The 22,842-nt window shown below is 35.9% G+C and overlaps 1 protein-coding gene across 8 annotated transcripts in view; it reads left to right on the top strand.

Moving 5' to 3' along the window:
* Nucleotides 1–22,842, top strand: part of SYNJ1 (synaptojanin 1) — a 65,564-nt gene that overhangs the window by 28,220 nt on the left and 14,502 nt on the right. For 7 of the 8 annotated variants that reach the window (XM_068395603.1, XM_068395602.1, XM_068395601.1 and 4 more), the window contains 12 exons: nucleotides 5,655–5,846; nucleotides 5,979–6,063; nucleotides 7,332–7,472; nucleotides 7,853–8,045; nucleotides 9,362–9,520; nucleotides 11,735–11,891; nucleotides 12,234–12,351; nucleotides 12,467–12,682; nucleotides 13,491–13,569; nucleotides 14,633–14,795; nucleotides 16,864–17,070; nucleotides 18,061–18,189. In XM_068395603.1, the coding sequence (XP_068251704.1) occupies nucleotides 5,655–5,846; nucleotides 5,979–6,063; nucleotides 7,332–7,472; nucleotides 7,853–8,045; nucleotides 9,362–9,520; nucleotides 11,735–11,891; nucleotides 12,234–12,351; nucleotides 12,467–12,682; nucleotides 13,491–13,569; nucleotides 14,633–14,795; nucleotides 16,864–17,070; nucleotides 18,061–18,189 (1,839 nt within the window). Of the gene's footprint in view, nucleotides 1–5,654; nucleotides 5,847–5,978; nucleotides 6,064–7,331; nucleotides 7,473–7,852; nucleotides 8,046–9,361; nucleotides 9,521–11,734; nucleotides 11,892–12,233; nucleotides 12,352–12,466; nucleotides 12,683–13,490; nucleotides 13,570–14,632; nucleotides 14,796–16,863; nucleotides 17,071–18,060; nucleotides 18,190–18,805; nucleotides 18,845–22,842 lie in introns of all 8 variants that reach the window. The other variant, XM_068395608.1, reaches the window with a different exon arrangement.

Below are 22,842 nucleotides of genomic sequence, written 5' to 3'. Positions count from 1 at the left end.
TCTTCCTTAATTTGATCTGTCATGTCACTGAAGGAATTCTCACTGTGCTGTTAAACTAGATAGAAAGCATTTATCCTTTTCTCAAGCTTAAGAATGCTGATATTTATCTTCAGTTTGGTTTCTAAGGTACTGAGGAACAAAAGGGGTTTTGGTAGTGGAAGAAAATTTAAGATAACAGGAGCTATCAGAAAATTCCCAATGAATGATTTTCCATCACAAAATGGTTTTTTGTGCGAAGAAGTCTTTCCAGTAACATGTACACCACAAAAGCTTGTCAGGCTTTGGGTGAAATTCTACATCAAAATCAAAAAGATTTCAATAAGAAACTCTGCTTAGGCAGAGTAGCCATGTGGGACTCAGGTGGTCTGGTTACAGGAAGGTGGTTCACCTAATCAGAACAGGGAGCTGAACCACAGCATTCTGCATCCCCAAACAGAGGTGTAGCCTACACGGTCCCCAGGACTACAGTCATGTCCCATCCTTCTGCAGGTCTGATGGGCAGGGAAATAGTAAGTGGGCCAGGTGTAGGGCTGTGTTTAGAGTACTCTCCTGGGATATAAAAAATAGAGGAGCTTATTCTTGGGCAAAGAATGAACTTAAATTCGAGTCTTCTTTCCAAGATCCCAGGTAAGAGTGTCCTAAATGGTGGGTTATTGCCATTTTTAGGGATTAATAACATTCTTAATATTTCCTTTTATTTTTTTCCCCCTTTCTCCTGAACACTTCTCAACCTAGAATGGGAAAAATGTGTCAAAACTTCAGTGCATATCTGTGGCACAAGAAAAAAAATTCTTGCCCAGTTGTAGTCTTCATCTTGTGGGTGTTTATATATTTCTTATGTGGAACCTGAAAGACTCTTTTCCTCTCATTTCTTTACCACAAGTTTTCGTGTTATTGTAACTTTTGCTGTTTCTGAAACCTGCTAAATCGGCCTCACCTGAAAATTAGTTGAAAGTCGTTTTCCTTTCTTTTCACTTTCTCTGTGAATGCAAGCTGTCCTTCCAGTATTTGCAGCTCCTGTCAGCTGAGGAACATTAATCCCTCTTCACTGAACATAATGTCTTTGCATTGTCTGCTAGGTGGTGAATTAACTAGGGAGATATTTCATCATATGTAAATCCATTATTAATAAAGTAAGAAAAGAGAATTTGTTAATACTGTTATGGAACTTTTTAGATTTTGCAGCATGAAAGTTGTGCTTTAACTGATGCAAATGGTTATGTGTAATAAATTATATATTACAGCATGTTCTCTCACATACTGCTGGAAAATTTTAAAAAACAATTACTTATTTGACTAATTTTGTTCTTGTTTCCTTCTTACTGCATCCATAGTTTCAGAGCAATCATTACAATCAGGTATAGTATAGTAAATTAAGCTGTAAATATCTGAGCAGCTATTGTTCTTCTCTGGCTTTTTTCTTGTACCTATTTGCATAATATTTGGTTGTGGGCTCACATTTTCCTAGTAGTGTTTGGATCTGGCATTCCTGTGCCCCAAAATCCCTTAATCCAATAAAAGCTCTTTAATACAAGAAAAGTGAAAATACAAGGGGTGAAAAATGTTGCAGTTGTGCTTGGGTGTGAGTTATGAAAAGAGGCAACCAATTCCTTGGGTTTTATTTTTGCAAATGCTTTATTCTAGCTGTAGAGGAATTTGCTTTTTTATCTGGTTTGGGAGCTTCTGTATTTTTGTTTTGCCTAAATGTTTTGTTTAGGATAGGAGGTAAAATTCTTCAGTGCCATTTGTAACTTCATCTTATTTGCTGTTAGAAGACTCTACCGGCTTGTGTTCTTGCATGAGATGGACTGATTTTGTAATATCTCCCAGCAAAGTTTAACATTGTACTGGAATCATCTGAAGTAACATGCTGACACTTGCGTTTTGTGGAGCAAAAGTACAGACAAACCCACTGAGATACAGTTATCTCTGCACGTGACACAAAATCAAAGTATTAGAGCACCTATTTAGGTAAAACTCTCGGTGAAGAGAAGGCCTGAAGAGAGAACTTTATAGTTATCTCCTAATCTTCTACTTTGAGACATTGCAGTAATATTTTGACCAATGTCTGTGATGTTGGGCTTAAAATATGAGAGGTTGGCTTTGGAGGATTCAGCAATACTGTGAACATGAAGAAGTGATATGCAATAATAAGAATGTGTAGGGATGAGCCAGATAAGGAAAATGACATGAAAGATCTCTTCAATTTAAGAAGCTTCGGAAAACTCTTAGTTATTATCATCGTAAGTTAGCAACATAAGCAATGTAATGCCTTTGAACTTTGTTTTCAAAATTTTCTAATTCTTAGTGGAAATTCTCCTTTTTGTTGTAACTTACTGTTGTAACTGTTCACATGAAGCGGCTCCATTTGGGGAGATGTGATATATATATTCCGTATTTTTAAGGGAGAGCTGTGAGTACTTGTCAGCTGTGCGACACTTCATCATCTCCTTGTTCCCAGAAACTAGTATTTAAAACAAAATATTCCTAATGCTCATATGTTCAGATTTCACTATGTGTTGAGAAAATTTAAATGGCTGTTTCTGAGCTATTGCCTTCATAGGGTTCATTGTGCTAACTCTTGGAAGTAGGTTCAGTGAAACAAGATCAGGTGCTTAGTTGCTGGGTGAGAGGAAAAAAGTACATTCTTAATACCTGGGAAGACGAATGGAGAGGAGGAGGCAAAGAAACAAGGAAGCTCTTAATAATTGTTCAGACAAGTCTCCCATTTTAAGAGAATAGCGAAGTTGTGCACAGTATCCCCTGAACCTGTGTGCTCAGGTAGTAGCCACCAGCCCTGGGTCCTGCAGATTGACGGGGAAGATCCTTGGAAGACAAAGCATGAGGATTTGTTGTTGGCTAGACTGTTGTTCAAAAACATCTGAAGTGTTTAAAGCTTTTTTTTTTTTTTTTCCTTGGAAAACCACTTCAACTGTAATCTGTATTTTTGAGCTTTAAATGTTTTTTTCTCTTTACATTTGTCTCAGCTTTGCTTTTTCGATTAGTGTTTTACTGTATCTACTTAACTCTTACTAAGTACTTTAATGAAATCTGAGTCACAGATACACAGTAATATACACCTGAAATTAACTGATTCACTGACATTTTGTCAGTGTTAAACACTGTTCATTGGAATAAAGTCACATTGTCATTTATGGTGTTACCATCTAGACTGTATCAGCCTAGCTTATTACTCATGAAAAGTCATACAAGTCAACTATTTTTCAACTTCTGATGTAACGTTTCACTGGGGGTTTCACCTGGGTACAAATTGCGTATATTGAAACATATCTACAGTAATTTGGATGTTGTAGTAAAATAGTTCCATCAGGCTCAGTTGCACAGAATATCCCACCAAGAATTTTAAATTAATATTCCCTTTGTAGAACTAATTTCCAAATGTCTGCTTGCCTAATATGAACAGCAGTTAAAGTATTCTTGCTGCAAAATAACAGAAAATGTAACTGATTGGATTTTTAATGTTGTAGAGTGAGACACAATTTTGTTGAAAAGATAAATAGCTAGAAAACAATGTATGCGGGAGGCTTAGGAGCTCTGAGAAACAATTGGCTCACTCAGTATTTTGGAAACAGATGAAGATTTCATCTCTTTTTTTTTTTCTTCTCTTTTTTATTTATTCTAATTTAGAAAAAGAGTTATTCCACAATTTAGAAAGCTTGCTAGTTTAAAGCTATGAATTTCATGTTTATAATAAGCATGTTGTCAGTTCACTTCTAAAGTTAGATTCTAGCCTGGCAAGATTTTTCACATTAGGGGTTCAAGACAATGTCATTTGTTAAATAGGCAATAATTGAATTTTGCAGCTTTTCTTAAAAGCTGCTTGGTAGCAAATATTAATTATTTGGAGTAACTATTTAAAATTAAACTGAAAATTGCTAAATTTGCAAAAGAAAAGGAACTGGAGAGAATAAAGTCCAAACTCTGCTTTTAAACTTGCTTAGAGTACTACAAAGGCTAATCTGTGCAGGTCTTCAAAGCTGTCTGTGATGCTATTTTGGGTTCCTCGGGTGCAGCTAATGCTTTGGATGATTTGGGTCCTTGTATGTGTCATGGCTACAACATTTCTTGGATTGGTTTCTCTTCAGTGGTCAGGTGCCTGGGTAGCTTCTGTCCTTGACCCTGGGAGGCTTTTCTGGCATTGGGTGGACTTCTTGACTGTTACCTAGTGTGTAGATACATTCAGAAGCGGACTCTGTATTTGGCTGTCATGTGAAGGTGTAAAGTATTTAGTTGGCTCCTTGCTGTTTTCTTGACTTTTTTTACATGGATTATGATAAGGAAAGCATGATCCCAAGTGTGATCTGCTTGTAGTACCACGAGGAGACACTGGTCAGTTCATTGTCTTTTATATGTGATTAGCCCATATATGGATATAGGATTTGTTCAGCAATTAAAGAGTTCACAAACAACAAATGCAAGATATTATTTTCTTCTGTTGCTTCCAGTTTGTTTCAAAACCATGAGGGCTAGAGAATCCCTGATTTTTGTTTTAATTGGGTAGCCAAGATTCTACAGCAAATTTAAAGGTGGAAAAAGAGTAACTAAAAAGACAACAACAGGTCACTAATCATCCTATTTTGGGGATTTGAATGAAAATATTGTGCCCAGTCAGCCATTTTGCAAGACAGTGCACAGTGAAGGGAAGAGTTCCATCTAATAGTGTTTATATGATTCTCACAGAGTCTCATAACTGTGAGAGTATTCAAAATCGGTAAATTAATATCACTTAGGTAAAGTACAATGCAAACAATACTGTTTACACCTGAGGCAGTTTTTATTCCACTGAAATTAAAGAAAAAAAGGAGCATAATTTTAAAAAAAAGTCAGATCTGTTTGTTTGCATTAGGAAATATATGTGTATGAGTATATTACGCAGCTGATCTTCTAAAATCTCTGTAACTAGTGTCTGACCATTGAATAATCTTTTTTGTTTCATGCCCTTTATAGATGGGTCTTTACTCTCTATCCCATCTGGCAGATAGAAACAAGGCACAGAGAAAGGCTGGTGTGACAGATAAATGAGATTAATTGTTGTGAATCCTGGCCTACTTTCCTCACTAAAGCAGAATTTTAGGAATTCAACTGACCTAAAAAATAATTCAGATTTGTGGCTTAAATAAGCATACTCTAATATGATAAAATAATTTACCTTATCTATTTTAGTAAATGTAGTATATCAATCATTTTTACACTTCTAGAAATTAACATATCTGTAAGTTGTTTTTGTAATGGAGGTTGCATTTCATAAATGTAATCTGTCAAAAATGAGGTAGATATCTGTGTTGGCATGTATGAAGAAGAATGGTTTCCATAGAGAATCACAGATAGCATGAAAGAATGACAGATATTTATAAATCATAGAAATTATGTTCCTTTGATATATTATTTTTATATATATTACTTTGAACAAATTACTACTATCTTTCATTCAGTCAGTGTCCTACCCAGACAAGTAATATGTCTGCAAATGTACTTTCCCTTGTGAAAAGCTGCATTCATCTTGCTTCACAGTTTAACTTTCTATATGTCTGTGCATGGATTTGTTGCCATTTTTTTAAGGGAAAGATCTTATTGCCAAGTTTTCTGAAGAAACATTCTATATAAAAATAATGCCTTTTCAAATGTTTTTACAGCATCTGTAAAAGTGCTGAAGAGTATGTGTGAAAACTTTTATAAGTATGCAAAACCGAAAAAAATTAGAGTCTGCGTTGGGACATGGAACGTCAACGGGGGGAAGCAGTTTCGAAGTATTGCCTTTAGAAATCAGACCCTCACGGACTGGCTTCTAGATGCACCAAAGTTAGCTGGTATTCATGAATTCCAAGGTAGGATTTGTATTCCATCAATTTTTCTTGAAAACTCTGATTTTCATATCATAAACATAAACCAGATATGTGAGGTCTTGGTTCTTAAATTAATTATAAACGACAAATAGCTTTTTTAATATTTAAATGCAGATCGCAAAGGCAAGCCTGTAGACATATTTGCCATTGGATTTGAAGAAATGGTGGAGTTAAATGCAGGAAACATCGTGAATGCCAGGTAGGTGATACAGTACTTGTTTATTTGATAATCACATTTTTTTTGAGTAAAATGTTACTTAAAATTTTATTTCTCCTGTTTTATAATGGTTGGGATTAGTCTGCATTAATTTTTGACTGTATTCCAGTTCTCTCTGCCAGTTTCTGTGCCAGGATTGCAGACTTCATCTCAGCTTTCCCTAGCAAAGCTGTGATCACTTAGATCATGTATAATGTAATCTCAAGGATCCAAACAATCAGTACTTGATCATATTTTGGATTGCACCTTCAGCAGCCCCTCAACTTTTTCCTTCATTTAACACTTTGAAGGAATTTACCTCCAGTACTCGTAGTGTTCTGCAGTCTCTGTGCCTTCCTACTGCTGGGAACAGCAAGTCCTCTGAAATTCCTTCCAAAAGCATATATTGTTTGTATGCCTTTATATAGCATCTTGCATCAGATTTTGAGCAAGGCTTCCTTCCATACTGTCAGTTTTCACTGTCATTCCAGGTATTATGTATATATATTATCATGGATTCTGGATTTTTCACCCCTAGCAGAGTGGGTTATGAAAATATATTTTTACCAGTGGTGGGTGATACCAGTGATGAAGTCTTTATGCGTAGTCCTAGGATCGTATTCACTTTGTCCATTGTTTTGTCTGCCTGTTTTGCATGTTTTCTGGTGTTTAGTAAGCTTTAACTCATTTGAAAAAGCATCTAAAGCCTATAACACTGTTAGCCTTCGCACAGGCTTTTGTCTTGAGGACAAAGTGGCAGTTCGTCATCCCCTAATTTCCCACTATGCCTAGTTAATGCTGTTTCCAGGTCTGATATTTTTCATTTATATCCAATGCTAGCTCTGAAAACCATAGTCTTTTAGGTCTCCAAGGAAGTTTCTTCTTGATCTAACACCACGGACATCTCTGTTGTCCAATATTGACTAAGCTCTAGGCTAGGAAGTAACTCCCTAGAAAAATTCTTAGGTTTTGCTCCTCTAGTCTAGCCTCAGAAATACTGGAAAGATAGCCCTGGTTCCTAACATTGTCTTGGTGTTGAGAAAAGTGAGGCAGCATTTTGAGAGGCTGAATTTGAAATGATGATGTCATGACAGTCTATAGCCTATGGCTCTGCTAGGAGGCCTTTGAGCACCATTCACAACTTGGCTTTGGCTTACTACCCCAAGATTTAGTTAAGGTTATTCTGTGAAGTTTATTCAACTAGATCAACAGTTTAGATACCTGCTTAATTAGATTTATTTTAAAACTGGCATTTTTAATCTCACTGCTAGCACAACCAATCAGAAGCTCTGGGCTGCTGAACTGCAGAAGACTATATCAAGAGATTACAAGTATGTGCTGCTGGCTTCTGAGCAGTTGGTGGGCGTCTGCCTTTTTGTGTTCATCAGGCCCCAGCATGCTCCTTTTATCAGGTCAGTGAACACACAGCTGTGCCCAAGTTGGGTCACCTTCAGTTTGCTTTGTATTGCAAGCTAACATACAAGTGTACTAAGAAGCTTACGGGGCTCTAAAGGAGCTGTTCCATCTTCTGGGGAACTAGTTGCTTAAATTCTTTTATCTTTGTTTTTAAATGCCTCATCAGTTGCCAAGAAAGCTTGAAAAGCTGAAGTGTTATATTGTTACCTGCTCAATAGCTGTTGTCATTTTTTTAAAATAGCCTGGTGGCCTTACTGCTGAAAGAACAATGTGAAAATGTTCTCTTACCAACATAATGTCATACTCAGACATACTTAAAGCTGTTAACTTCTGTGCCTTTGTATTTGAAGGCTTAATAGTTGTTTAACTCTTCTAGGGATGTTGCTGTTGATACTGTCAAGACTGGCATGGGAGGAGCCACTGGTAATAAAGGTGCAGTAGCAATTCGGATGTTGTTTCATACATCCAGTCTTTGCTTCGTCTGCAGTCATTTTGCTGCAGGGCAATCACAAGTTAAAGAGAGAAATGAAGACTTCATAGAAATAGCTCGCAAGCTCAGTTTTCCAATGGTAAGCAACAGTGTTCAAACTCCATAACGAATAAGAAGTTAAACCCTTTGAGCTCCAGCAGTGTCATCCAAAAGCTCTATTTATTTTTTCCCCTCCCCATATTCCTATGGAAATCAAATTTCCTTGGGTTAGAGGCCTCAGAGATAGTTAAGTTCCCACAATTTTTATTAAAGTAGATGACTGCAGAAACACTAGACCTTTCCAGTGCAATGACTGATAGAGATGATGAAGCATGAATTCACTTGCATTAGGCATCAAGGATTTAGCATAGGAAAGAGACCTTACAGGTTCCTGACATGCAGTAGAACTTTTGTAGGCACCAGAGTTAATCAACTATGAGAAAAAAAATCCATGGGAAACAGCACTATTTTCAGTACACAAGAATGAGTTTTGCTAACTCATTTTAACTTCTTGTTTACTCATTTTTGTCAAGTTGGATTGTACATTTCTGTACCATATTCTCATAAAGGATTATTAAACACCAAGTAAATACTTGATAATTTTATCCGTGCAACAAAATGCTTCCTTGAGACTTAAAGCTGTCTTAAATTTTGTAGTCAAACTGTCCTTTGTTAGTTGCTATGGCACTGTGCAGGAGTCTGACATCTTATTTAGAAGGTTTTTTTTTATTTCTAAATTTGTCCCCATGGTCATGTTTCAGTTTTTCTTGAAAGTACTGTATTCTTATGGTCCTCAGAAACAGTTTCCTAAATGCTGCTGTTTTAATCTGCCAGTGTATCTGCTTTGATTAACTTAAGGGCAATGGAAAAATCAAAACAAAGAGGGAAGTAAAAGTTCTCACTTTAATCCCTAGGCTTTGTTTAAACTAACAGGGCCCTTCTCCCTAGCCATGAGAATTATATGTAACTGAAAAGTCTTCAATTAAATCTGAATAATAAAGCCCTCGATTTGCAGTTTGTCAGGATATTGTGCCACAAGAGCCCAGAGTATTGTTTTGTTCTCCTTCGTAACCTCTTTGTGACACAGGTAGCAGTCATCATCTTAGAGCAGACTTCTAAATCAGGAGTAGAAAGATGAAGAATTGTAGAATCCAGTTCAGATGATTCACGTTTCTTTAGAAATGCAAACTACGCAAGAAATGTTACTTCTGCTTTCATATTTTATATGCGTGAATACTATACAGTTGGCTGTGTTGTTCTAACCATACGAACACTAAATACTAACATGTATTTCAGTTGTCCTCATCAGCAAGAAATGATGCATGTTTTACAGTTAAAAACTGAACTTCTACACCTGGAAGCAGTAAATTTGTCACTTGGTTATTTTTAACTTTGTTGTGTGCTTCTGTTTTACAGGGAAGGATGCTCTTTTCCCATGACTATATCTTTTGGTGTGGTGACTTTAATTACCGAATAGATATTCCAAATGAGGAGGTTAAGGACCTAATACGACAACAGAACTGGGATCCCCTTATAGCAGGAGACCAACTTATCAATCAGAAAAATTCTGGACAGGTATCCTAGAAATGTTACCATGCTTAAGAATACTTTATTTTTCTTTTTAGCTTTAGCAATTTTCTGTGGTGCTTCTGTAAATTTGTATCCTCAGCATGTTTTACTAATCAGTTGTGTCCAGCTAGCGGTATGGAAGGGTGGGACGTAGCAACACTTAATAATTTATTCATAGTAACTGACCTGAAGAGGCAGCGATACAAATACAGTGACTAGCTGTAGGAGTGAGGTTTTTCTTTCTCTCCTGAAAAAAAAAGGAAACTCTATCATCATTTTAGAACTTTGTGTTGGAGTTTACTAATTATAATATTTTTCTGTTTATCAGGCACAATTATTTAAAAAATATTTATGGAACTTCTTTTGGTAATGTTACCATTTACTTTAAATTGCTGCAGTAATAGGTCTAATGCTGTTACTGTCATTGTGTAGGAAAATGGAATAGTCCAAACGGTAGCCTTTTTACTTAGAAATAAAAAGAGCATGGAATAACAAAGTCTGAAGAAAGCTTCAGATTTTAGATTTTTAGGGTTTCTTGGGAGGCAGCAATTAAAGGAATATTTGTAATGAATCAAATTTTGTGTGAAAGCGTATATTCTTTCTTTCCAGCTTTATGTGGAATGCTGTAGATGGTAAAATGAGAGACAATCCTCTGTTGTTAGTTTTGTCTGCTTGCCAGCACTTTGAACATAAGCAGTGTTTTTTCTGAATTAGAGTTCTCTTCCATTTGTGCTGTTGTGCACCAGAACAGGAGGAAAAACACTTGATAATTTTAATTTTTTTTTTTTATAGCCTGGTTCCTAGAGAAAGAGAGACATACATTCAAATGGGCAGACAGCACGATTGTCTGTTAATTCGACCAAAAGAGAGGTGTAGAGGTCTTCGGTTATAAGCAGGTCTAGCTGCTTATAACACTTACAGCAGTTATAAAACCGGAAAGATCTATGGAAATTACTGGAATATGAAAAGGACTCAAAATAGTCTCCTGGCTGGGGAGAACAAGGGGTAGTATTGCACTGTTGGGGTAATATTCCATTATTTGGAAGTGGCTGGCTGGGCAGCAGGGGGATATCAGCTGGCTGGGGAGCGTAGCTCCACAGTTGTTGCATGTGGCTGTTAACTGGTGTATCTGCTGTTCAGTAAAGGTGTTTACATAGCAACTTGATTCATAAAAGTAGGTTAAAAAATAATTACCGAAGGCAAAGAAATTAATAAATTGTCTCAGAAGTTGTGGATCTTCTGACATTTTGACATTGGTCTTCTGACATTGATTTTTAAATTAACTGGATTTCAATTTATATTTCCAACAAGAAAAGGAGGCTAACCTGTCATTTGATGCAGACTTGACTATAAGATCTAAGTTAGACTTATATTTTACAGATCTCTCTGAAGTAAAACTGCCCATACAAGATTAAACTCAAGACTGGAGCTCGTTAAGTTAACTACAAGGTTTTAGCTTATGTCTAGTTTAAACACTTAAGGAGTGAGCAAATCTCCTGGCCTTCTAGGGTCTTGTGTCAGCTGGCTGTATCTGTTTATGTTGCAAAGTACCTGATGGATTTTTTGATTCCTTTCAATTGACTCTGTATCTCTAAATACCATACATACTCTTGGCAGATAATTTCACATAATATCTCTTTTTATTCTGTTTTCTGATTTGCTTGAGAAGAAATCGTGATAGTATCTCTCTAATCTTTCAGTTCATATTGAATGTATTAAGGACTCTTTCTTTCCCGCCCCCCCTCCATTAGCTCATATTTATTGGTGGGGCATCTTGTGTCAATTTGAGGGAATGCTTTGCATGTTCAGATAGGTACATAAAATATAAAACTTAATTCCCAGCTTTTGCTGACACATGAGCAGCTAACCAACTAATTAAAGTGCTGTGGACAGCATCTGCGTTCTGGATGACCTCAAGTTCAGAACGACATTGGAGGAACAGGAGGTTGCTCATGAGCCTGAGTTTCAAGATATAAATGTTGACATACTTCTGTTTAATAGTGATCTGTCTAGGTCATTATTTAGTCTTAGTGGCAAATGTAGAATGTTTTCAGCAGATAAAATTTAGAGAAGGATTAGTATTATCAAATTTCTTTTTTTTTTTTTTTTGAGATGTATATACAGGTTTTCACTGTTAGAAAAGAGAATTCTGATTAGTTTCAAGCTGTTTTCCATCTGTTTGTCTTCTGGCATGACACATAACTGCTTTGTTTCTTACAGATTTTTAGGGGATTTTTGGAAGGGAAAATAAATTTTGCTCCTACATACAAATATGATCTGTTTTCTGATGACTATGACACCAGTGAAAAATGTCGCACACCGGCATGGACAGATCGTATTCTCTGGAGAAGAAGAAAATGGCCTTTTGACCGATCAGGTTTGAGTGCTTCCTTAAATTGTTTAAAATATTCTTTTAACTGGCTTATAGAATCCATTTAGTGACATTCACAGTGCCAGTGATTTTGAGCTTCTATCCCTGACTTTGTATGAGACAGTTTATAATAGCATCTGCATTAAATACAGTGATGCTGAACAGGAGAATCAAGAATCAGATACCAGTTACTGATATTTCAGTAGTTCAAAAGGAACCTCTGATGTTTTCTGTAAAACACTTGGTTTTGGTTTTACTTTCTTTTTTCTCTTTTTACAAATAGCTTATTTTTTAAAGCATATCCTTGCAATCATTGTGTTTTTCCCCTTTTGTTTTCACTAATACAAGCTGAAGACCTGGATCTTCTGAATGCTAGTTTTCATGATGACACTAATGTCCCTTATACATGGAATCCTGGTACTTTGTTGCACTATGGAAGAGCAGAGCTGAAAACATCTGATCATAGGTTTCAGTTTTATTTTATACATTACTTCCTAATTATTGAAGATTTAATATTCATGTTGCATGTTTTGTTGCTCAGATACTCTGCTTACAGGTTTTTCTCGTGTATTTTTTCCAAGGCCTGTGGTTGCATTGATTGACATCGACATATTTGAAATTGAACCAGAAGAAAGACAAAAAGTTTATAAGGAAGTGATAGCAGTGCAAGGACCACCTGATGGTACTGTCATGGTCTCCATCAGAAGTTCTTCAGCAGAAGAAAACTATTTTGATGATAACTTGATTGATGATCTTCTTCAAAAATTTGCAAGCTATGGTGAAGTTATACTTATAAGGTTAAAAAGACTTTTTACTTTTAACCTCTACTCGTCCTCATTGTTCCCACCTGTTTCCTGAATAAAGTTACTTTCTTAGCAGGCATTTCAGTTATGATCTGCTTCATTTTTAACAGATTTCAACTTTCATGTATTTACAGTTGAAAATTACTTTTACATGTATGTGTCTCAGTTTTCAGACTTAATTTTTCCAGATACTCTTTATTTTTGAGATAGAGTATCATACTGACTTTGTCAGAAATCAGTCAGTTAAAATTCGTTACTTATGTAATTTTATACAAATTTTGTATTCTAAAATTAGGTTAGTAGTTTTAAATGAACTGAAGATGAGAGGATCCCTGTGAATGTTGCATTTTTACTAAGCTGTTAATTGAGCTATAACTGTTGTGGTATTTTGTTTGGATTTTTTGGGGGGTTGAGTTGGGCTTTTTTGTTTTGTGGTTTTTTTTTTTAGAAGACTGGGAGCATAGTCCCAAGTCCATAGTGTGATGTAACGTGGAACACCTAATACAAGTATCTAACGCGTAGCCACAAAATTACTATTGAATGTGTAAGTGTAGTCACATAATTTTTCAGAGAACAGTGCTTTCACTGTGTGATATTTACCTGGCTCTCTTTTGCTTTATTTTTTTTTTGTTGCAAGGATACATTCAGTTAAAGCTTATTAGCCAATTTTATATATTTAATGAACTTAAAAAAGAATTCTTCTCCATCAAGTGAAATATTGAAAAACCTTTAAGATAAGAGACTTCAAAAGTTATTAGGTAGGATAAAGTATTTTAATGATTGTTTCCAATGGACTTTGCAGGTTCGTGGAAGACAAGATGTGGGTAACATTTTTGGAAGGAAGCTCTGCTTTGAATGTTATGAATTTGAATGGTACTGAGGTAATGTAAAAATTACTGAACTTTAATATAGCAAGAGAAAATCCAACTCTTTAAAGAATACTTGGGTGGGCTGGGTTTTTTGTTTGTGGTTTTTGTTTTTCATTCTTAAACGTTTTTCATGTTCCATACTAGACTGTTGCACCTAATTTTTTTTTTTTTTTTCTTTTGATAGCCACATACCATTATGTTGCGTTTCGAAAGCCAGCTGAGAAAAGTATTAAACTTAACTTATTTTTAGGAGGAAGACTGTTAGAGAAATGAAGATCCCATATTGAGGGGCATCTTCGTCAAATGAGGGATTTTTAACTGTTTTTTTTAATGATTTAAAAAGCAGAGTTTTTAACTTGAGTTTGTAGTATGAACCATTTTATCATATTTATAGCCTGCAATTATTTAAAATTCAGCACTCCTGTACTGCAGTCACTTAAAAATGTAAGAATGTGAGCTCTCATTGAGTTCTGTAGGGCCAGTATTTAATCTTTGTAAAAATTTTAATTTTCATGTTCAAATTTTTACTCATCTGTGTTCCTGTTAAGACTTAGATTCTGTAGTGTGATGTTTGCAGGTAGATCCTTGTATCTGCTGAAAGTTTCACTGACAGTCCGTGCAGGTTAGGGGCTCAGTGTCATGTGTCAGTTTGCAGAATGAAGGCCTGCTGTTTTATCAGTCTCTAAAAATGACTTTATTAATGTAGTTTGTAAGCAAGTCTGTTTTTCTTTACAAAGAGTAGTGTTTCTGTTGGAATAAAGGAAACTGGAAGCTTTCCTGTTAACTGAAAAGGAAAATCTTATGAGACAAGTTGTTAATTTTTCTGTAGAAAAATATTAAATAGTTGTAATTAACAGTTTAAACTACATAAATGTACTTAGTTACCAAAATGAAGTGAAAAGCACAATTATTTTTGTGACTTGTCACTGTCATTGATTAGTCTCAGAAATTCTGATAGCCTTATTTTTGATATTTCTGGTAATTTTGTTTTTTGCTTTTAAAATCTAGAATGCTGAATTTTAGTGTTCCTACTCTTAACAATTTCTGTTTTGTGCATACCTTTTTGGCAACTCAGCTACAAGGAAGGACTATAAATATAAGCTTGAAAAATCCAGATTGGATCAGAAGTTTGGAAGATGAAATGAATCTAGAGAAGATTAATATTGGGCTGCCTTCATCGACAAGCTCTACTTTGCTTTGTGAAGATGCTGAGGTTACTGCAGACTATGATATGGAAGGTTCGTTGAAATAAAGAATTACTTGTTTTAAAATGCTTACAGTCCTAAATAATGTGGCTAATTTAATGCATATATCAATACTTTAACAAGTTTATGCCCATTTAAAACAGATCAGTTAGAAATCCTGTTATTTCCAGCAGTATCTTGACAATTTGTTGAGCAATGTCAGTTTGCACTGTATCTCTAGGTTTTACTAATTTGCTGACATTCTCTTCATTCTTCTCACTTTATCCTGTGACCTACCCTCTCGGGGTCATTTCATTCACTTTTACTGTTCATGGAGACACCCTATAAGCAGGATACACACAACTTCAGAGTGCAAAACAACTATTTTTTTTTTTGCCGGTACACATAATAGATTAATAGAATTAACGAGCTCCCATGCTAAGCATTGATATGCTTACCACCCCCAAGAAGACACCTGGTGAGCCTTTGACAGGCAGGCAAATATGAGTCGGGCAAAGAAACCTTCAGCCTCTGTTGCTCCTTGGAACAAGCTGATCTTTGGCATTGCTGAGTTGCTGTTTTCCAGTTCCCTGTTTTTTGTTGTTTGTGTTTTTTCCCTGAAGGGTTTTTGTATCTTTTCATGTCATACTTTTCTAGCGGAATCCTCAAGTTGCTGAATATCACTGTTGCAGCAATTGTGCCTCTGCATTTTTGCTTTTCTTTACTTGCATGTTCCTAATCTATGTACTTTGTCACAGCTTATTTTTTAATCTATTAATTAATTTTTATGAAAGGCTTGCTTCGCTCTCTTCTTTACATTAAAATATATTCTTCTTATATCCTTGGCAAGTAAAACAGCTGCTTTTTGAACAGCAGCAAAAAACCCACACACACCTTACCTGCTGACACTTCCTGTGTGTATTGCATTTCCCTATGTGTTTTACAGGGTTGTTTTTTTGCCATTTCTTGAACAGATGTGCTTTTTAGATGTAGTCATTGTGTCTATATCGATTTATTCTAAGTTTGAGTAGCTCATTTGCTTTGAATTTCTATCCAAGTTCCTTAGTGGCAAACATTACGTTGCAAAAGTTTCAAGAAAAGAGATGGCAGCTGTGTATACTGGAAAGAGTAGACGAAGGTTTTTTTGTACAGGTATTTCATAAAGGAAGATATGTTTTGGTAAGGTACAGATATGGGAAACCTGTATGAAAAGTTGGAATTTGCGTTAGTCTTGGTGTCATAAGATACTTCGTCTGTTTTCCAATGCAGGTAGGAAACAGGACTTTAAAAGTTTAGATGCCTGTATGATTGGTTGATTTTTATCAATAGTCCTACGTGAAATGGTATACATCCCTTAAAATGTGACATCTCAAATCCCACAAGACTCTTAAATCAAGAGCTAATATCTAGTTAGCAGCCTGGTTACTCTTGTTACTGCTGAACAATGCAGAGTTGAAGCTGGGACTTCTGTAGAACATTGTGTATCATTCATGTACCTGAAGAGAGAGCAGCCTAGAAGTTATGGAAGGAAGGATTACTATGGTCTTATTGGAGTGTGATGGGATAATTGTCTATTTCAGGAATTTTGAATATCAACATAAAAATATTCTAAACTGACAGTTTACTTTTCAAAGGTATATCCATGTTGAACCTTTTTTTTTAAACATCATTCCACCTTTTCAAACAGAAGGTATTACAAATAGCGGATATCTTGAAATCCTCTGCCCAACCTTCTGAAGAATGATAAGTGAAGCTTGCCATCTGTTGCAAACCAAGGAAATAATTTTTGCAAAGGTCTTCTTTGTGAATCTAATTGTTTCTTACATTAAGCAACATTACAGTTGCCACACTATTATAATTACCTATAATATATTTCTATAATATATATTGTGCATTTGGAGTATTTTCAACTGATTTGAATACGTATTTATTCTTCATGTGTAATTTTATGATGCAAGAATCATACTTTGGTTGTTGAGCTAATTCCTTGGAACTTGAGGCCTTTTTGCAGAAAATCCCATGCCCAGAATCAGTTTATAATTTCTCCACATTTTAAAATAAGTAACTATTGTTCCCTTTATTTTACATGCTTTTTCTTTTTGGGGTGGGGTTTGTTATTTAGGAGACATTGATGACTATAGTGCTGAAGTAGAAGAAATCCTTCCTCAGCATTTACAGCCAACATCAAGCTCTGGTCTTGGAACCTCCCCAAGCTCTTCACCACGCTCCAGTCCCTGTCAATCCCCTACGCTGTCAGATGGACCTGCACTCCCAGTGAGACCAAGCCGAGCACCAACAAAAACTCCTGGACCACCTGTTTCCACACACAGTGTGTATTACATTGCTCGACTGCCTCTATTACTACTACACAATCTGGCAGTTTATGGCCCAGTGGTAAAATACTAGCTTATAGATTATTTTTAATAGCACTTTTAGATTAATATAAAAGGCTATTCTTGTAATTATCTAGCATTTTACGCCTAAGTGGCCTTGGCGAAATCACCTCCTTCTTTGTGTCTCGGTTTTCCTAACGGGCAGTGGAAGAGCTTTGTTTCCTGAGTCTTAGTTAGTACACTGTCCACTGATCTATGCTGCTGCAAACTACCGAACTTGCTCTAGTTCTTTAGCATTTCATCACGAGACATCTCAAAAAGTTATGTGATTAATAGGCTAAGTTAATTAGTTTGAAATCTCTGTTCAAAAATTCTGTTGCAATGTGTCAATATAATCCGAGTTCACTTTAGTCATACTCTTCAAATGCAGCCCATTTCAATTAATGCTCCTATCAGCTGTAATATGTAAATTTTAATCAGTAGATTTGTAAATTGGGTGTATAATATGAAAGCTTCTGTTTAAACACAACTTTATTTTAATGACAAAGTGGACATTTAGAATTACAGTGTTTGGAACGGCTTCTAGAACAGTTTGTTTCAATGTAATTTGGAGTAACTTTACAAAAACTGCTAAAATGCCTTCAGAATTCCCCTTGTAACGTTTTTTTTCCAGAGCACTTAGTTCACAGATAAGGGTCAAAATCAGAATTTGGAACTCTGCATTTTGTAAGAATGTTCAGGATTCTGTGAAAAGCATATACTGATTAAAGCATATGACACAAAAATCTTGGCTTAGGAAATCTGCTTCTTATCACCCCTGGTTTATTCCTCTTGTTTTCCCTCTCTCAAAAACTTCTGTGTCATTGTTTCCAGGGCTGGGGACTGACTGTCCTTTCTGGGAAAATAACTTGCTATTAGAAAAGCTTTACTGTGATTAGAATACACAAGTGATTAATGTTTGCATTGTTTTCTGTCATGTTCTTCAGCTGAATTCCAGGTTGGTACCCAGCAGAAAGAATCTTCTCAGAGCTTGGAGCCTAAGCGCCCTCCACCACCTCGCCCCGTTGCTCCTCCTGCACGCCCCGCTCCACCACAGAGGCCGCCTCCACCATCAGGTAATGCGGTGACGTGTATCAGGTGGTCAGGAATATTTTGTTTCGAGTTTGTGACATGAACTTTGAAGTCCACACCCAAACTATGTATTATATTGTTGATTTGGGGCTCAGTGGAACATACTGTTTTTTCACTAAAATGTTTGGTACATTTAATAGCAATAACAGCATGGGAAATAACAGCATTTTTCGGTACCATTTAAATATTATTGTCTTTGCTTGGTGAATAAGTTTTAAAATTTTTATAAACTTATTTACACAGTTTAAAAATGTGGGCTTCCTACACCAGTGTTTACTCAATGTTTTCATTTTTATAGCATCTTCATTTTTAAAATAAAAGATAAATAATCTTGTGCATTCATTGATTTATATTCCTTTAATTTTGGCATCAGTATGTATGCATTTTATCATGTCCAAGTTTTTGATGTTGAGTTCATCCGGATCATCTGAAAATATAAACAATTGAGCACTAAGAGAAACTGGATGTTCAGAAGCATATGGGCAACATAGTTAATAACAAACTGACCCTTGTCATTTTTAACTTTCTCATTCTTTTTCTTCTCTCTTACTGTACTGATATTTTTCATTATTGCTGCATTCATTTCTTAAATACTGTAAGGCGGTAGGAGTCCTGCACCTGCTAGAAAAGAATTTGGAGGTAATGATTTTAATTGTTTTCGAATATGACTACGTAGCAAAACTACTATGGTGGTCTGTTGTGACAATACTTAATATGATGATGTCCAAAGGTATAAAAACGGGTAATTCTTGAATGTCAATGTAAATTCTTTCTCAGGTTTGTATCCCCCTCTGAATTACATTTGTCTTTTTAGTGAAAAAATGTTTCTCCAGAAGTTGGTTCATTATAGTCAGAGAGATTAACATTGTTCCAGGTCTTTCTTACTTTGTCCTGGTCAAAATACACCCAGCTAACTTTTCTGTGAAAGCAGAAACTTGTCTGTAGTTGTGAAAAGGCTAGCTTTTTTCCTCACAGTCCATGACAAGGAGCATTACAAAATGGATTGTGATTGTAGCTACTTACAGTGGTCTGGTCCAGTTTACCCCGGATGATCACCAGTTAACAGAGGGCTCCAAATCACTGAGCTATATTTGTCTCTAAGCTGAACACTGACATATGGGTAGTTTATTTTCTGTTTCCAAGTCTGAAATGTGCTCCTAAGCCCTTCCTAGAGACATGAAACATCCTCCATAGTTCTTGGAACTAGCGTGTACTTCGGAAACACAAACTTAGCAAAGGAATTTATTCGGTTACTTTGAAGGCACTTGAGAGCTATGGGTCTTTACAAAGCAACAAAATCTTGAAATAATTCTCCCCTAATTCCTTCCCTTTTGATAATGCTGAGGGCCTTATCAACCCTTCAGGCTAGTTTTGTTTTTTTCCAGCTTAATCTGGCTTTTCATGTAATAGCAACTCACGCATTCTCAGTAGTGCTGCTTCTTGAAACTAATCTTTGCCCGTCTTTGTCACACGCTTCATAGTTGAGCTGTCCTGCTTGGACTTAAATCAGCTTGTTAATACATGGGATAGAGCGTGAATAGTTAGTGGCTCTGAACTACTTTCTTAATGGCTTTTCAGACACTGCCACTTAGTTGGTAGGAAAGAGGTTTTTTTGAAAAAATAATTCAAAAGTTTTGAGCAATCTCAGAAAATAAGTAAACTATTTTACATAGTATATAAATATCAGCTAACTTATTCTGATGTCAGGTGGAGATGTGCATGGCTCTTAGATACAGTTGAGGGGAGGAGGTTATTATGCCAAAGGCATAATATTTCAAATTAGTTAAAATGCTTATGTTTTAGAAAATAGCCAGTTCATACATAATGCGCAACATACGTGAGATTTAGTTCATTGTACTACTTCAGTCCTCTGTAGTTTTATGTGCACTGACACAATCCTGTTTGCCTAGTTGGTCTCAATTGTGCAAAGACTAGCCACCTTTTTTTATCCTCTTTCACAACATAGCTTTCCATAAAGAATTGTAACTTGCATAACACTTGCTTTTTATGCAATCTTTTAAAAGAGATTGTAGTATATTTTTTTCATATACTATTCTGACCTAAAGCTCATCCCACTTTTTCTGTCCTCTTCATTTTCCACTCATGGTGTACATTTATGAGGCATACTACTTTGCTTTTCAGTGGTACCTGAGCCCAGCTCTGAGCAAGCTAGCACAGGACTGGAAGCAGTATAAATGTCATAGTGTGTTACTATGCATGGGGAAGGGGCATCTGTTTCTCTTACCTAGAATGAAGGCTCCTAAAGCACTGTGCAAATATGCCTGTGTACTGTGTAAGTGTATCTGTAGCACATGCAAAGTGACATTGATGATGTCTTTAAAATGTTGTGCATGTCAAATGTTACTTTTTTTTTTCTCATGTGTTTTAACCTTTTTTTCTGAGTGCTTCACTCCCTTCAGTGCCCATGACATTTCTTGTAATGGCTTAGTATGCTTTGGAGATGGGAGCAGGATTTGGGCATCTAAGTTCTTTTTTTAGAGTTTGGTCGTATTTTACACCAGAAGTAACTTGGAAATCAAGGAAACAAGGCTATGTACTCACTGCAGACGTTTGCAAAGTGTAGACTTTTTGCCTGCTAATATGAAAGATTTCCACTGAGGATTTCATAAGCTCTCAGTTGTTTATAGTTAAAAATTAAAATGTTGCACTCTGTTTACCCAAGATTTTTTTAATACATTACAGAGTAAATTCTTACAGAACATTAAAAATTATAAAGGCTGCTAATTGTCAGTTACTTAAAGTTAAAAAATAACATTTGTTTTGTTTTTTCCTTTAATAATATTAGTCAGACTTTTCCTGATTAATGCAGGAAAGGCTTATAGTTGTCTTTTATCATTGGTTTAAAGTGTAAAAATGGGGTTAAGATTGGGTTAAGACTGAGAGAATGCACAGTATTTTCAGTATATGCAATAATTTGGGTAAAATGCATTACATTTTCACTGTGACTATCCTCCAAATAAATAAAATAAACCTAGAAAATAGAGTAATAAAGTTGACATTGGAAGAAATGCAAGTATGCTAAGCTATGAAAATACATGCATCCAAGCATCAAGTACTTATTAGTGTACACTGATATTCGTAGCCACACATTAAACTTAGCCTTGCAAGAACCATGCAACATCTTTATTTTTCCTCTGTAGCTTTTTTTTTTTCCCAGAGCAGAGTTGAGGTTTGGGTGCATTATGATATGGCAGTCATTTTTTTATTGGTTTGGTGTTTGGTTTTGTTTTTTTTTCCAAATATGGGGAAGAGCACCTTTCTTCTTTTCTTGCTGAAGAAGGAATTTTCAGTAATGGAGGAAACAAGAAGCCTTAATGCTAAAACAGTAAATGCATTGTTCAAATGTAGGCAAATGGCCTAGATGTCATGTGTGTATATATATATACACACACACGTGTACACATACACGCACATGTGCACATATATGCACGTTTTACTTTATGAGAAGTTGGGGTTGCTTTATTTTCCATTAAGCTAATGTGTAAATGTAATCTTTGCGAAGCATGCAGTTCGGTCTAAAAGATGTCAGGGCACAAGTTACAGATTGTTTCTGTATAAATCCAACCCCTTTTCTTAAAATACTATTTAAAACAAGTATGTAATATCTTCACTTGCAAAATATTGTTTCAAACTGCAATAGAGATTTCAAGCTATATACAGACTACAGTAACAGTTTAAAATGATACCCAAAAATGTATTTCAGGTTCAGATGTACATTTTTCACTGTCCTCAAGATTAAAATCTTCCTGTATTGCCAATTGTGATAGCATTATCACAGCACCATAATTTTGCTTTATCACTGTTGAAAAGTATTATTAATAAGTGAAATTTGGGATATTTGACCTTTATGCCCTTTCTCTCCCATATAATGAATATTTTTAATTGCAAAACCTTTTAAAATCCTCATGCACAGAAGTCTTCCTCTGTAGGGTGCACCAACATAGGAACATGCCTATGTGCTATTGGCAAAGAGGTTCTCTGCCTTCCTTCTCCTGAAAGGAGTTGACTTTATTAATCATCTTGCATGAAACAAGATTTGCTTAACAAGAGCATCCTGAAAATACTTATTCAAAGTATGGGCTGAGTTGAGCTTTGGGAGGGGTAAGTGCAGAAGATCTGTGAAATGAACAGGATAGTTCCCTACTCTTGGAGAGGTTTTATTGTGTCCATTTCCATTAATACTCTGAGATGCCTCTGTAACCACAGAGTGTTCAGAGGAGTGTCCTGTGCTCTGTTGGGCTGCTCTCCACTTCTTTATTTTCCCCCAGTTAGCAGGTAGGCTTCTCATAGCCTATGGGTTACCACTTTCTTTTCTCCCGCAGGGTTCCTCTGGGTTGCATGGGAGAAGGGCAGAGCTAGTACCTGAAAGCAATGAAGTGTTCTCAGGCAGTGCTCTCCTCCTGTGCTCCCTCCTTATAAACGCTCTCTGTTCATCCCTCCTCAGTGCTGCTTCTCTCACAGAGAAGTTCACTGTCAGAAACTTTTGCGATGGAAACCTAATGTTAATTGACAGAGCCTGGAACTTACCCAGAATATATAACATATGCCAGTATTTAACATCTTTGAACCAGATGTTCAGCAAAACCAGAGATCTGACACCTCTGGAGATAATCACA

Source organism: Nyctibius grandis, chromosome 2, assembly GCF_013368605.1.
Source record: "Nyctibius grandis isolate bNycGra1 chromosome 2, bNycGra1.pri, whole genome shotgun sequence".
NCBI classification, from domain to species: Eukaryota; Metazoa; Chordata; class Aves; order Nyctibiiformes; family Nyctibiidae; genus Nyctibius; species Nyctibius grandis.
The sequence above is the reverse complement of the archived record's forward strand: the minus strand, read 5'-3'. Positions and strand labels throughout refer to the sequence as shown.